The sequence below is a fragment of the Ambystoma mexicanum genome, chromosome 4p (genome assembly GCF_040938575.1).
Source record: "Ambystoma mexicanum isolate Mex_15411 chromosome 4p, UKY_AmexF1_1, whole genome shotgun sequence".
NCBI lineage: Eukaryota > Metazoa > Chordata > Amphibia > Caudata > Ambystomatidae > Ambystoma > Ambystoma mexicanum.
In genome coordinates this window covers 469,943,865-469,958,992 of record NC_090927.1, presented here as the reverse complement: position 1 = coordinate 469,958,992, position 15,128 = coordinate 469,943,865, and the positions used below count along the sequence as shown (strand labels likewise).

The following is a 15,128-nucleotide window of genomic DNA, read 5'->3' as shown; positions in this document are numbered from 1 at the left end:
TAAAAACCTGGCTCTTCAACAGCACAGACTCAAACTGAAAACCGAAACAACAAAGGAAAAGGTTGACTAAACTGGAGAGGACACGGACCGCTCCCAGAACCGACTGGGAAGCTCCCACGGCACCTGGAGGGGTGACGCCGGGTAGAGTGGAACACAGGCGACGCCCATGGAGACGGAGTCAACAACCCCAGCCAAATCCCACCCAACACCCTCACTCGCCCCTTAGTTGGTACCAGGTACCACAGTGTTGTGGAATTGAGGTGCACTTGCCGTATGAGTGGGAAGGGAAGACAGGTGGGGCTGTGAGGGAGACTGATGGAGGAGGGGGGCAAGATGTGAAAGGGACCTTGAATGCCGGACGGGCCCAGATCAGGACAGAGGCAAAGGGGTGCTCCCGAAACCCATCTGGGGAGATTACGCAAGCCCAGCGCCTCAATTCAAGATAGAGATGCCAACTAACCAATTACACTAACAATTTCCCCCCTCTGCATACACCTCTCAAACTCCAAACCAAACACAACCACAAACCTACAGCACAACAAACTGCAAAACTTCACTACATTGCAACAACAAAACACAGAGACTCGCACAACAGTACACAACGACTATCGGCCGCAAACACCTGGGGCCCAGCCAACGGACCCACCGGGCTGAGGCCGCCAACAGCACATCACTGCTTTCTTGCACTTTTCCAGCTTCCTCCCACTAACTCGCCCTCCCTTCCTCTTTCAGAGTTCCAGGGGACCACTCCGGTGGTGGTAGTGCGCGGTACAAATGTACTTCATTCCTCACCACATTTGTTTTCCTTATTTACACATGCTAAGTACGTCTGTTTAGGCCGCGAGCATAAAACTCTGTGTACCATGGCTCTGTTTTTGGCTTGTGGTATTGCTTGTTTTGTTAAACCTTACAGAAAATGTGTAATTTCCTAACTGGAAGAGTCGGGGAATGTAGCAGAGCATTGTTTTTCTCAAAATTCACAAAAGCCATTGCCTTACCGGGCCAACCATGTCCACCACATTTTTTTTAATTTCATATTTTTTTAAATTATGATTATTTATTCTCCCCAATCTATGGAATTTTTCCCTACATAGTTGTCCTGACCTACTCAAATCACCCCTTCGTAAACATGGAATTTTGACTACTTTTCAGAAATGTATGCCTTTCTGTCCTCGCATTCAGCTTTCCTACCCTTTTCTTCCATTCCGTCCACGCTTGTCCTATTGGAAAAAAAGGCCAAAATTGCCTACCCCTCACAAAACGGTTGATAACATATCAAAATGTTTTTTTGGCTTCCACTCAACCTTTTCTTGAAAGCCTGGAAAATGGGGAATTCAGCACAGCAAACCATTTGTTCCTAGCACCTACAAGGGAAAAAACACAGGATTGTTTGTACATCATTTTATTGTAATTTTCTGAAAAAACCCAACATTTTCTCCCTTTTTGGTTATTTTCTCTCACCCCCCCTACAGCAAACTAGTATTCCTTGATGGCGTTACGACCGCCTACGTGTGTGATGAAGAGGCCATATTTGCCCGAGATATCTTATGTAACAAAGTTACAAGGCATTGAATGGCGACATACCGAAATCACCAAAAAAGGCCTTGGCACTGGGGGGAAATACCCATGGCAGTTAAGGGGTTAAACATTCAGGATAATGCCGGGGCCTGAGCTCTCTCTGAGGCATCCATTACTCTTGCTGCTCAGCAGCGCCCCCTTCTGTGATTTTTCTTCTGAACTACTAACTATTTTGAAACATTTTCTAAGAGTGCATCAGAACTTTGAACTGGCCCATTGACTTGGGCAGTCCTAGCTCTTTAAAGGCTCCTCTTCTGAACCTATTGGCTGTGGCAGTGCTTGTTCCCTCCCAGGTTTTAAATGTTGGACACTATTATTGCTGTGATAAAAGACTGCCTACATCCCTCTGGGAGAATCTAACTGTTTTTCTACTTATCAAGTTGTTCTGATCTGACTTTAACATTTCCCTTCCTTGAAACTCAATATTGTAATGGTGATCACAATTAAGTGCCAATAGAAACATTTTTAGCATAAGAAAAGTTTACTCACCTACTTTATTGCTCTTGTTGAACTGAACTCTAACTTTTGAATTATGTTAAGAGTAGTTGCTACTTTTTAAAGATTGTCTAATTATCCTTGTGTATATATAAATAAATATTGATACTATAACTTTAATTGTGTAAGAGTTTACGTGGATAACTATTTACTAATTTCATTGTACATCTCACATTACCCCTCTTAAGATAAGCCTGGCTGCCCAGTCACTCTACCAACTTGTGTAGTACAGTCCTATATTAAAAGGTGGGTTACCTAATATTAAGAGATGTCTTGTAAAGTCCCACACCATTTGGACTCTACAAAGTCTTACCTTACTGGCGATCACCGAAGTTACGGGAAAAAACACAGAACGTCAAAGCTTCGGGCGTGGTAGCCCAATTCATAGCTGGTCAGTCGACCGGGTGGTCCAGGGACGATTCCAAGGGCTCAGGAGTGCGAGAAGATGTTGAAGCTGGTTGGTCACACCAGTCTAAGGTTCAAAGCGCCGCAGAGGATTATCTCAGATATGGCAGTCCAGCAGGGCTTCACATGGGCAAGTGCAGGAAAGGTTGCAAGGCCTATTCGGGGGTCATCCACAGGTCTTCAGTCGTCTGTACGCCTACACATGATACTTGGGCTCCAACACTGATCTGAAGAAAGGGCTGCAGGAGTCCTCTTTTTATCCTATATACTGGCTGGAAGAAAGTCCAAACCCACCAATGGTAAGAATTAGCAGCATTCAAATAGCAAGCACTGGTCCAACCGGGGACCATTGTGGGTTTCACTCATGCCCCATACCTAGAGACTCTGGTGCTTCGGATGTGGAGTGGGACTAGCCAGTCCCACCCACCTCCTTGGTCCACACACTAATGGCATGCAGTAGCCTGCGAAATCAGCAGACACCCGGGTGAATGCATGACCATATAAGGAATTTCCTGACCAGAGAAGGCATGAAGAAGGGCAAGAAACAATATAGCCAAAGAACAAGTGTGAAATATCGTGGCACCGGCATTTTAGAGCACTAGCCACGTTTAGTAGCCAGATGCGGTACACGCGATATGCACACTACTGCAAAAATGGAAAACAAAAAATTCTGGTGCAACAAGCTTTTCTATAGTCACATCTAAAAGTCACGTAAAATCCCCAGTGAAAAAGGCCAGGGTGATGCAAATGTATCCCCACTGCATTGTAAAATGCTGTGTGCACTGTTAAATGGGTAAAAAGGGAAACCTAGTTTCCCAGTACTGATAGTCTGAAGAACTGATCAGTTTCCCCATGTCAAATGAGCAAAAGGCTATGGGAGTGAAGCTGAAGGCTTCACTTCGCTGTAAAAACTCAGGGCAGGTTCAGAAACAAAAGCAGAATGTTTGGGAGCCCATAGAATATCGTGGGAAAGTTGCCTAAAAATCTTTCAGAACACTCCCCTTCCTCATTCTGTCTGGCTAGGCTTTTGTATCCCAGGCTACTGTGTCCATCCTCTCCTGGATTCCCACTGTTTTCTGCGGTCACCTGTCTTCTGGAGACACTTTAACCATATAATTTCCTTTGGGGGGGAGGGGTTAGGTTTGTATCGTGCAGCATATAAAAACCCTGGTAACTCCCCCATTCACCCCCCCCCACCCCAATTTCCCTTTTGGTCTTCCTAGTGTTCTCCAAGTTTGAAAGGAGTCGTCTGCTCTCGCCACACTGGTTTTCCCTGCCAGGTAGGTTTGTCAAAGTTATTTTTCCCTTTTCAACTGGTGTTGCAATGGATGGAAGCATCTGCTTGACTTGCCAGTGTTTGGAAGTAGCGCGTGCTGTGTTGTGGTCAATTTCCTCACGGCCTCATACAGCCTGGACACTCTTTGCAGCCACGTGGAATCTTCTGGGACGGATGGTTCTGAAAGTAAAAGAGAAGAGACTTTGCCAGAAAAGAGACTGCAAGGCATTGCAGTAGAGTCAATGATACCAATGTTCTCCCCCTACAATCTATCCTCTGGCGAGTCAGGGGCTGGCAACCCTCCCTCACCCTTCCTTAAGGGTAAGATGGCTTCTGGTAGCAGTTCCTGCTCCTCATTGACTGAGTAAAGACCCAATCACAAGTGTTGTGAAGTTTAGTATCCTTGCAGTTGTATTTGGTTTCCCTTGAGTGTGATTTATTAAGGGATCAGCAAGAACCATGTGGGGTAATTTTTCTATTAGGAGCACCATGCAGGGGATGCCACACAAGTGCTCAACAATAATATTCAATTGATGATATGTTTTCCTGTTCAGTATGAATGTCGAAACCCTAGCAGTCTAAGAATATTAAGCAATGCAATATAAATATAAAGATTATGGCAATTTCTTTTTGATTGGGCGGGGGGGGGGGGGGTGAATGTCCCATTGATAAACTACACACATCTGTACATGGACATTTTCTGATTTTAAACATTTGGTTTTATTTCATATACTTTTGACCCTTTCCATTTCAGATTACACGGATTTAGCTATGAGTACAGTCACTGAGACGCAGGCCATTCCCTATACTGGTCCTATCAGCTTGCTATTTCACCATCTTCAAAAACTGACAGGTGAGCAGTCATTAAGGAAGCCTTTTTGTCATATAAAAGATGCCTGTAAAAGAATGTCTATTTGATGCGAGAGAAACGTGGCACCAGATAGACTCGCTCACCATACTTATGACTGACATTAGTGTGGAGGAGATCTGTTCACACTGTGACAAGGTACTCTTTGAGTCGCAAGACAAAATCACAAAGGTTTCCAGTTTTTATTATAATTAAGTAGGTTTTTTAGTACATGCAATATTGATTGATATTTTATTTCTATCACGCTCGTACACAAGTGTTTCAGAGCACTACAAGGCAAGGGAGGGGAACAGGAGAGAACAAAACAGCGATCTTACTAGGCCCAGTGACATTGAGAACGCGCAAGTGCATGGGAGAGGGGGGAAGGGAAAAGTGCATAGAAGGGGGGCAGAGGTGGAAAGTGCGAAGTAGAGGAGAAACGGATGAATAACAATAAATAAATAATAAAGGCAACAAACAGTGGTAATGCAGCCAGCAATTTGCAAGTGCTAGGTTTAAGGCAGCGGACAGGGTAGGTCTGATAAGTGCAGGAACAAAAAGGGGGGGGCTGTATGGGCACAGATACAGACCCCAGTGCAAGGGGTGGCCCGGAGGCAGTGCGGGAGGGTGGCAGGATGAGCAGGTACATGGGCCCAAAAGACAGAGGGTGGCCAGGTGCACTGTGCCAAGAGAGAACAGATCAGCAGGGAGAGGGGGAGCAAAGGCAGAAGAAAAGAGGAAGGTCTTGAGGTGCTTCCGGAACCAGAGATGGTTCTCCTCGTTTTAGAGTGGCAGGGAGGCTGTTCCTGAGGGAGGCCCCAGCCGAAGACAGAGATCTACCCCCAGCTCGTTTCTTAGAAAAACGACTGACCCTGAGTGAGTTGGAGGTAGAGGAGCGAAGAGCTCGAGAGGGGAGGTATTTGCGGAGGGCTAGCTGAAGGTATTTTGGACCCAGGCCGCAGAAAGCCTTGTGGACAATGCAGAGAGTTTTGAATGTAATCCTTGCATCCACTGGGAGCCAGTGGAGAGATTTCAGAGCTGGAGAGATACGATCCCAGGGCTTGAGGCCAAGGACAAGTCTCGCAGGCCTGTTCTGGATTAGTTGCAGAGGGCGGAAAGTAGAGGTGGGTAGATTTAGATAGAGGCTGTTACAATAGTCCAAGCTAGAGAGAACCAGAGCTTGAGATACCATGAGCTTCTGGGGGAAGGAGAGGAAAGGCAGATTACCTCTGAGGAGGTGCAGTCGGAAATTTGACTTTTTAGAGACCTCAGAGGTGCGGGCGGCGAAGGAAAGGGTGGTGTCAAAGATGACCCCGAGGTTCTAAGCCTCGCAGGTGGGGGTAGGAGGAGGGCCAAGGGCCAATATTGACCCTGACGTCTAAGTTGGATCCCTATATTCCCTTTCCTCAACCATTTGATGGGCACCCACTTCACTAGCCCATTCTCCCTACTCCCACTCATCCTACTGTAGTGTTTATTTTTACTAGAGCCTGGAGAGCCCAGGACCCCTACTATATCTGGTCTATCCCAATACCTAGTTGGGGCGTAAAGGCAGGGATTTCTGATTTCTGACTCCCACAGGTTACTTCCTATGGCGACTAGTGGGGTAGTTTGGCCATTCTGGCACCCTTCTACTCTTGTTGGATGGTAAAATAGATTTCTAAAATCAGCCTCTGAGGGGAGGATTATAGGAGGCCACCCGATTAATGGTGAACTAGGAAGACACTGAGAAGTTACCCAAAACCCAATCCAAGGTTATGTGGATGAGCGCTAATGGTACAGGAAAGGTATGAGATTGATCTAGGGCTACAATGAGTCCACACAGAACAACACGAATCATTGATGTTAGTCAGTGTTGGGGAGAATTCTCAATTCTGTGCTAATTCTCCTTCGCGCCAAAATGAAGAGGACCCAATGGGCGATCTGCTCACAAACACACTCCATACGTGGACCAATCGCAGACCACGGTGGTCCCAGGCATTCACAGCACTCCATTCTCTCTGACACCCAGGATGTGTATTGGGGACAGGCACCCCAGCCCACATCCTGGAGGCGCACACACAAGGCATACAGAAGCCTGCAAAAGCTTGGCATTTCGCGGGAAAATGCATAACCAAATAAGGACTGACCCGGGTCGGCTCGACCTGGGGAACACAAAGGGGCAAGATGGCCAAAGGACAGGACAAAACACCTTGTGGCATGGCCGTTTTGGAGCCAGGCCACCTATTCACGCCAAACGCGGTAATCCCGGTTTGCCTGGCAGGAAAGGGTTAAAAATGTGAGAAGATGGCTGCCACCAGCCCTATCTATGACACATCTGTACATCTCCTAAAAAATCCTTTGAGAGTATCTAGGGCCTTTGGAAATGACTAAGAGACCCACGTGTGCTGTATTGGAAGATACATTGCACACTTGTTACATGTTGCAGAAAAGTTGCAACAGTGGAAAAGGATTAGGGGAAACAGTCTCCCAGTACCGACTGTCTTAAGGGCATGTCAGTTTCCCCATAAAAAGAGAGCGAAAGCCCAGAGCAGTGCAGCAGAAGGCTTTGCTCCCCTGGCAAAGTCAGACTATGGTGTTTAGACACCAGCAAAAGGTTGGGGGGATTACACCACTGGAGGGAAAATTACATATAAAATGAAATCTTTCCTAACAGAGGCCCCTAGAGCTGTGGAACATCCGAGAAAGGCTCATTCGAAGACTGAGGCATACTCTTGACTCCAGGTCTGCTCCTGTACCAAGGAAGGAGTTATTTCATTCTCTACAGAACATCTATGAGGATGAGGAGAGATCTGATGTGGAGTTGGAGCCTTTTGATGCTCCTGGTGACACTCCTGAAACTCCCGACATGGTCTTTTCTGAGGACAGTCAGATGGAGGATCTGTGTCAATCTTTACATGATGCCAGTGGCATGGACACTTCTCCTGAGATGGAGTTTGGCAGGCCAGAGCCTGGGGCTCATGCTGAATCCTCCTATAGGAGGTTGATTTAAAGGGTTACAGAGTGCCTGGGGTGGTCCGACCCTCCATTTGAAGTCTATCAGGATGACCTGACTGACATTTTAGATCCGGGTTCGTCCACTGACCCAGTGTTGCCTTTTCACATGGCGTTAGAGAAAAGCGTGGCTGCTGCTTGGAACACCCCAGGGTCTCTTCCGGCGGTCAAGAAGTAGCTGACTAAGAAATACTGCCCATCCAGTAACGACCCCAGCTACCTATCCACACACCCCACTCCTGAGAGTTTGGTGGTTCAGGCAGCCACGGCCACCGAGCGGCAGGCGGCATACCCTACCATCCCTCCAGTTAGGGACGACAAGCGCTTCAATGGATGGGCACGCAAGGTATTTTCGGCTGGGAGTATGGCCTTTAAATCAGCCAACTCCACCTGTGCCTTGGGCACATTTTCACACACTCTGTGGAATTGTCTCTGGCGGCTGAGCATATTCCCGAAGGGGAAGAAAGGGGTGGATTCCTTGCTATTGTGCAGGATGGCAAGGATGCCATGGGTGAATCCCTTCAGTCTGGGTTGGACATGGCAGATAGTGTCAGCCTTTCCATGGCTTCAAGCACCGTGATACGCAGGTTTGCGTAAGTCAGGGTGTGCACCGGATGTGCAGGCCTGTCTTCCCAACATGCCCTTTGACAGTTCTCATTTGTTTGGCAGCAAGGCTGACGAGAGCCTTGAGGTTGCAGACCTCCAAAGCAGCTGCTAAATCTTTGGGCGCAGCGGTGTGTCAACCTCCTCCTTTTCGTCCTAGGGGACAGCAGTGGAGGGGTTCCTTTCGTTACTACTCCTCTTTTGGTAGAGCGAGAGGAGCGGCCAGTCAAAGGGGCCACCATAAGGGTCCTCGCGGTGTACGGGGACGAGGTGCCAAAGCTGCTCAAGCAGCTGCCTCTTTGCCTTTAGGCGCTGCCGCAGCTGCTCCGAAACAGCTATGAGGACAGGTCTCATTGTTCGCCAGTTGGGGGCAGACTGTCTCAGCATCTCAAAGAGGGGCTAGCCATTATTTCAGATGCGCGAGTTCTGGAAACAATAACCCACGGCTACTGCCTACCCTTCCTAGATCGGCCTCACGACAATCCACTAGGGAAACTCTTTGAAGATTCCACGCTCTCAGGACACAGTGGTCTCAATTCTCAGGCCAAATGTCGGATCTCCTTCAGATTCCTCTCATTCTCATGGGATCTTCTGTGGTGGGCCAGCGAAGGGAATCTGATTAAGGAAGAGAGACGTTTTGGCAACAGTGGCCAGAGGTGACAATAGTGACGAATGCTTCCCTCACAGGATGGGGACCACCAGCGGTCGTTGGTCTCTGTCGAAGTCCAAACTTCACATAAATCTTTTGGCGCTGAGGGCCATCAGGCTTGCCCTGAAGGCTTTTTTGCCGTTTGTATGCAGGAAGAGTGTCCTGATCATGACGGACAACACAGTGGCCATGCTTTACCTCAACAAGAAGGGAGGTGTATGGTCGCTTCCGCTGTGCAGAGAGGCCATGCAGTTCTGGTTCTGGGCGATACAGCAAGGAATCTCGCTCTCGGCAGTTCATCTGGCTGGAGAGGAGAATGCGGCGGCGGACGCTCTGAGCAGGCAGAGCGCTGTTTCCCACGAGTGGGAGTTGGCTCAGGAAGTCCTTTAGGAGATCTTGGCACTTTGGGGAACCCCTCAAGTGGATCTGTTCGCGACCGGTGCGCGCGCGTGAGAAAGTCAGGGGGAGAGTGTCAGGGGGTGGGGAATGTTGGGGGTTCTCCATCCAGAGGTCAAGACTCAACCTTCACACGTGGTTTCTGAAAGGTTGAGATATAAGGATTGGGACCTCCCGCTTGATGTGATGGAGGTGTTGCTTTCAGCCAGGCGTCGGGCAACCAAATCCCTGTACCGTTGGAGTAAGTTTTGCGACTGGTGCAGTGGAAACAATGTCGATCCTTTTCAGTGTTCCATTCCGATGGTTCTTTCTTGCTTTCTTTGGCCCACAAGGGTCTTCAAGTGGGTACCATTAAAGGTTACCTGGCGGCGCTATTTTCAAGTGCTCGTCTGAAGAATATTCTTATTTTAAGATTCCTTTGATTACCCAGTTTCTAAAAGGGCTCCCGAATGTAATCCCACCATCCCCTAGTCTTGAAATTCTTGATGGGTGCTCCGTTTGCACTCTTGTCCTTTGAGACTGTTGACCTTCAAGACAGTTTTCTTGATTGCAGTTACATCTGCTCACAGAGTGAGTGAGTTGCAGGCACTTTCTTCTAAGCCACCCTTTACTGTATTCCACATTGATAGGGTTCTACTGGGGGTACGTCCTTTCTTTCTACCTAAGGTAGTGTCGGAGTTTCATTTGAGCTAGAGGGTGGTACTTCCTGCTTTCTATCCTCCTCCTGCTAAGGAAGTGGAGAGACTCCATTGGTTGGACCCTAGGAGAGTTTTGAGCTTTTATATTTCTAGGATGTCTGGGGTCAGAGTGGACGGACAACTTTTTGTGCCAGGATGGGATCACAATGTAGTACTCGCTAAGCTCATGGGACCTCCTTTCGAGCCAATGCACAAGTCAAGCACCCGACCTACAAAACTGCCTTCTTAGTGGCTATTACTTTCATAAGAAGAGTTGGTGAATTGCAAGCATTGTCAGTGCGGATGCTTTCTTTGTCATACACAAGGACAAACTGGTTTTACATACTCATCCTAGGACCTTTCCTAAGTTCATCTCAAAATTTCATGTGAACCAGTCCATTTAGCTTCCGGCTTTCTTCCAGAACCCAAAAAGCTCAGCGGAGGTAAATATCCACACCTAGACGTAAGGAGGGCGGTCCTTTACTATGTAAACAAGACCAGACCACTAAGAAAAACAGACCCACTGTTTCTCTACGTAGCCCCAGGAAGAGAAGGGAATCGCATTTCCAAAAATGCAATCTCCAAATGGATAGTCAGATGCATATAACTGTGCTATTCCCAGTCAGAGTAGACACTGCCTTTTATGCCAAGAGCTCACTCCAAAAGGAGCACAGGAGCTACTCTGGCATTTATTGCAAATGTCCCCTTAGACAGCATTTGCAAAGCAGCTACATGGAGCTCAGTACACACTTTCACTCAGCACTACTGCATTGACACTCATTCCAAGACAGATACACAGGTGGGACAAGCAGTTCTAAAACAGGTTTGCCCATGAATCTTCTCACAACCCACCACCTTCTCCTAACACTGCTCGCTAATCTATGCACAGCATGTGATCTAAGCAGATTCCACATGCCTCAGAAGGGATACATTACTCACTGGAATCGTATTTGTGATGCTTCGATCTGCTTAGATTCACATGGCCCATCCTTCCTCCCCTTGGAGAGAAGGTGCATGGATGATCATGAGCTTGTCTGATACATATCTGCTTGGATACACCTGTACGCACGCTATGCTTCATGCTACCTCATGTCAGAAACAAAACAATCTGAGGGACCTCAACGCGTGAAGGACCATGGGTACAGTGGACGTCACACTAGGGATAGTATTACTGGCACGCCCTGTAGACGTCCCCTTTCGAATTATGAAAACAACTGTAATACTCTGCAGCTTGCACTAGATGTCGGCCTGTGCAGAGCATGTGAATCTAAGCAGATACAAGCATCAGAAATAAGATTATGGTGAGTAATGTATCCGATATATTACCATGGATAATTAGACAATCTTTAAAAAGCAGCAACTGCTAGTAACATGAATCCCAAAGTTAGGATTCTTCCTCAAGAGCAATAAAACAGGCGAGTAACTTTTCATATGTTATACATATTCCAGGGCTGAAGCCCGCCAAAGGCAAAACACACAAAGGACTGAAACCTGATTAAAAGAACAGAGTAAAATAACTGACAAGAAATGTTGAAATAAGACAGGGGCCATTTTGGGGGAAAATGGTCACCCTCGAGTCCTGTACTGCAGCTGAGGATTCAGCCTGCATATACGTGGCATAAGGTAGTAAAATAGAAACAACTGCCACCAGCCATTCAAGTGGTTTGTGTTTATAGAATGTTACATGAGGAATGGACTAAAGGAGTTACTATGTAACCCCATCCCCAGCACTCCCCATAACATGGTGTGTGCTGTAACCACAAAGGAAAAGGTAAGTAAGACAGGGGTCATCTTGCTATTCTTGGAACAGTAGTTCACCCAAGAAAATGTAGCTAAACATTAAGAGAAGTCTAAAGGACTTCTCAGTGGCACTGCACAAAAGGTGCGGTGTGTCACAATTTAAAAAGCAGATGCATATGGAGTTTACCAGACTACATAAAACTAAGAAAAACAGAAATTCCTAGTCAGAAAAACACATGAGAGAGAGAGAGAGAGAGAGAGAGAGAAAAAAGTCCCACTCACTCAGGACTTGATATTAAAAAGCCCAGAGTCGAGCAAAAGAGATGTAGATCTCTAAGGTTAAAGGGAATTGGCACAGAAATGAACATTTTCACTAACACAGTAGCAGAAAAGCTGGTGTCTTAGACTCAGCCGAGCCACCTTGTAGAAAGGTTGAGGCTCTTAAACCTGAAGCCAGAGAAGTCACCTTAGGGGTCCCTCCTCCGAGATGAAAGGCGTTAACTGCAAATCTGAAGGGCACTTGTTTGTACAACCCTTAACTTAATATAGGGACCCAGGCCCCTAGGCCCACAAATCTAGAGGTCTCTCCTGTGACCCCACCTTTAGTGATGCTAGGGTAACAAACTCTTGAAATGCCACATACAGTGGAAGGGTTCAACTAGTTGCCAGAAACATTTCTTCTAACCTAAGGTACTGTGGGGTGAAAAGGTATTGCTTACCTTAAACCGAGAAGTTGCCGAAGAGTGTTGGAGGGTGTTAGGGAGAATTCTCCAAAATGTGTTAATTGCTTTCTACCTTCGAGACCCCCAGCTCTTTTGCTGGACATTAGGACTTTTTATCTCTCATGTAATTTTAATGTGATTTAATTTCTGTTTTTCTTTTGACTTTGGAGTCTGATAAACTCCATAGGCATTATCTTTACAGTGTGTCACACAGCACCTTCAGTGCAGTGGCACAGGGAAGTTTCTTAGATTTCCCAAAGGTTGAAATACCTTCTCTTGGTGAAAATACTGTTTCCCAGAGCAGTGAATTTAAATTGACTTTACTTACTGTTAGGCAAGATTGTATGTAGTACCCGTTGGGTGCACTACAACAACCCAACCTCCTGGTAATAGGAACCCAACCTTTGGTATAAGTCTGTACTACACAAGTTGTTAGCCTTGTTGAGCAGCCAGGCTTACCTCAAGAGGGGTCAATGTGAGCTGTAGGGGAGATTCACAGTGACAAGTATTCAAATAAACTCTTACACACAAGGTTTATTGATGAAACAATTATTTATTTATTTTTAATTTGCTTTTATTGTACATTTTTTAAATGAGCACTTTCTTATTACAACCGTACATATTCAGAAACTTAAACGAGAAACACACAAGTACCTTTCAGCGACCACTCCCCCCCACCTCCCTCCCCAATGTTCAAACAGGGCACCACTGGGAGCCATGATGTCTAATCAGGACAGTTCCTTTACAATTGGCACGTAACAGTCTTCTCAGTTATTTATAAGCCTCGAGGAAAGGCGCCCATTCTATTTCTCTTCCTAGTGTAATGTTGTGCAGGCAGGCCATGATATTTTCCATGTCGTAGAGATCTTTAGCTTTTTTAGCCCAAGTTGTTTTCGTCAGAGCGTTTCAGATTTCCAGCTCATCACTAAGCACGCCCTTGCTGCCAGGAGTGGGAAATGCGTCATGTGGGGCACCTTCTACCACAGATCTTCTGTGGCTCCATGCCGAATAGGACCAATCTGGGGTCAATGTCTCTGGAAATCCCCTCAATCTTCCTGATCCAGCCCACAACTTCCTTCCAGTATGCTTGTGATTTGGGACATGCCCACCACATGTGCCAATAATCCGCTTCAGTGCCACAGCCTCTCCAGCACATTGGACATGTTTGTGTGAACATCTTCGATAGTGTTTTGGGGTGAAATTGCCACCTATGTAGCAGCTTCAATCCGTGTAGCTTATACTGGGCAGAGATCGACATTTTGTATGTTGCCGTACAGATTCGCTCCCACACGGCCTCAGTGAGTGTTGTGCCCATGTCCCTCTCCATCTCTTTCTAAAACCCTCCATCTTGTTTCCACTAGCCCCCAACAGGGCTATGTACATATCTAAGATGAGGCCTTTAGTGTGGGTTGAGTCACTTAAGATTCTCTCCATAGCTGTGAGTTCCCTCTCAAGTTTCCCCCCCACTTCCCTGACATCAATGTCCCCTTGAGTTGCAGGAAATTGAACACGTCCAGAGGCCCTATCTGGAGGCCAGTTTCCAACTCTTGGATTGCTATGCATCCGCTTGGTTTCATCATCTGGCCTGCCCTCTGGAGTCCTGCCTCGTACCATTCCTGAAAACGCACCTGATCACTGATGTCATCGCGTATTGGGGGCGCCCATATACAGCTCATGGGAGCTGGCCACGTAGTAATATTACAAAGGTAGCGGGCGCCCCTCTCTCGCAAGAACAGACATGATAACCTGTTCAGTGGTTATTAACCACTTGAGAGTTCGCAGCCACTGCTTTTACTCACTGTGCCTTTCACAGATGGGAAATATCCATTTGCATATCAGTCTTTGTCCTGCCCAGGGGCAGTCCAGCACCGAAATACAATGGCAATTCCAATCTGAACGAGAGTACCACCAGCAACCCCATACACGTGTTTCACCCTTGTTGGGGATCATCAGTGAGGTGAAGCTGATGCCTCTCTAAGCACAGTGAGAGGGAGACCACGTCTGGTTGCCCCCAGGAGACCTAGGGTTACCAATCCCAGGTTCCTTAACAAATAGTATTACAAAGGTAGCGGGCGCCCCTCTCTCGCAAGAACAGACATGATAACCTGTTCAGTGGTTATTAACCACTTGAGAGTTCGCAGCCACTGCTTTTACTCACTGTGCCTTTCACAGATGGGAAATATCCATTTGCATATCAGTCTTTGTCCTGCCCAGGGGCAGTCCAGCACCGAAATACAATGGCAATTCCAATCTGAACGAGAGTACCACCAGCAACCCCATACACGTGTTTCACCCTTGTTGGGGATCATCAGTGAGGTGAAGCTGATGCCTCTCTAAGCACAGTGAGAGGGAGACCACGTCTGGTTGCCCCCAGGAGACCTAGGGTTACCAATCCCAGGTTCCTTAACAAATAGTATTACAAAGGTAGCGGGCGCCCCTCTCTCGCAAGAACAGACATGATAACCTGTTCAGTGGTTATTAACCACTTGAGAGTTCGCAGCCACTGCTTTTACTCACTGTGCCTTTCACAGATGGGAAATATCCATTTGCATATCAGTCTTTGTCCTGCCCAGGGGCAGTCCAGCACCGAAATACAATGGCAATTCCAATCTGAACGAGAGTACCACCAGCAACCCCATACACGTGTTTCACTGTGCTTAGAGAGGCATCAGCTTCACCTCACTGATGATCCCCAACAAGGGTGAAACACGTGTATGGGGTTGCTGGTGGTACTCTCGTTCAGATT

The 15,128-nt window shown here is 47.1% G+C and overlaps 1 protein-coding gene across 2 annotated transcripts in view; it reads left to right on the top strand.

Annotated features, from left to right (window-relative positions):
* Positions 1 to 15,128, top strand: part of CPSF3 (cleavage and polyadenylation specific factor 3) — a 421,648-nt gene that overhangs the window by 247,133 nt on the left and 159,387 nt on the right. For both annotated transcript variants that reach the window (XM_069606000.1, XM_069605999.1), the window contains one exon: positions 4,509 to 4,607. In XM_069606000.1, the coding sequence (XP_069462101.1) occupies positions 4,509 to 4,607 (99 nt within the window). The remainder of the gene's footprint in view (positions 1 to 4,508; positions 4,608 to 15,128) is intronic.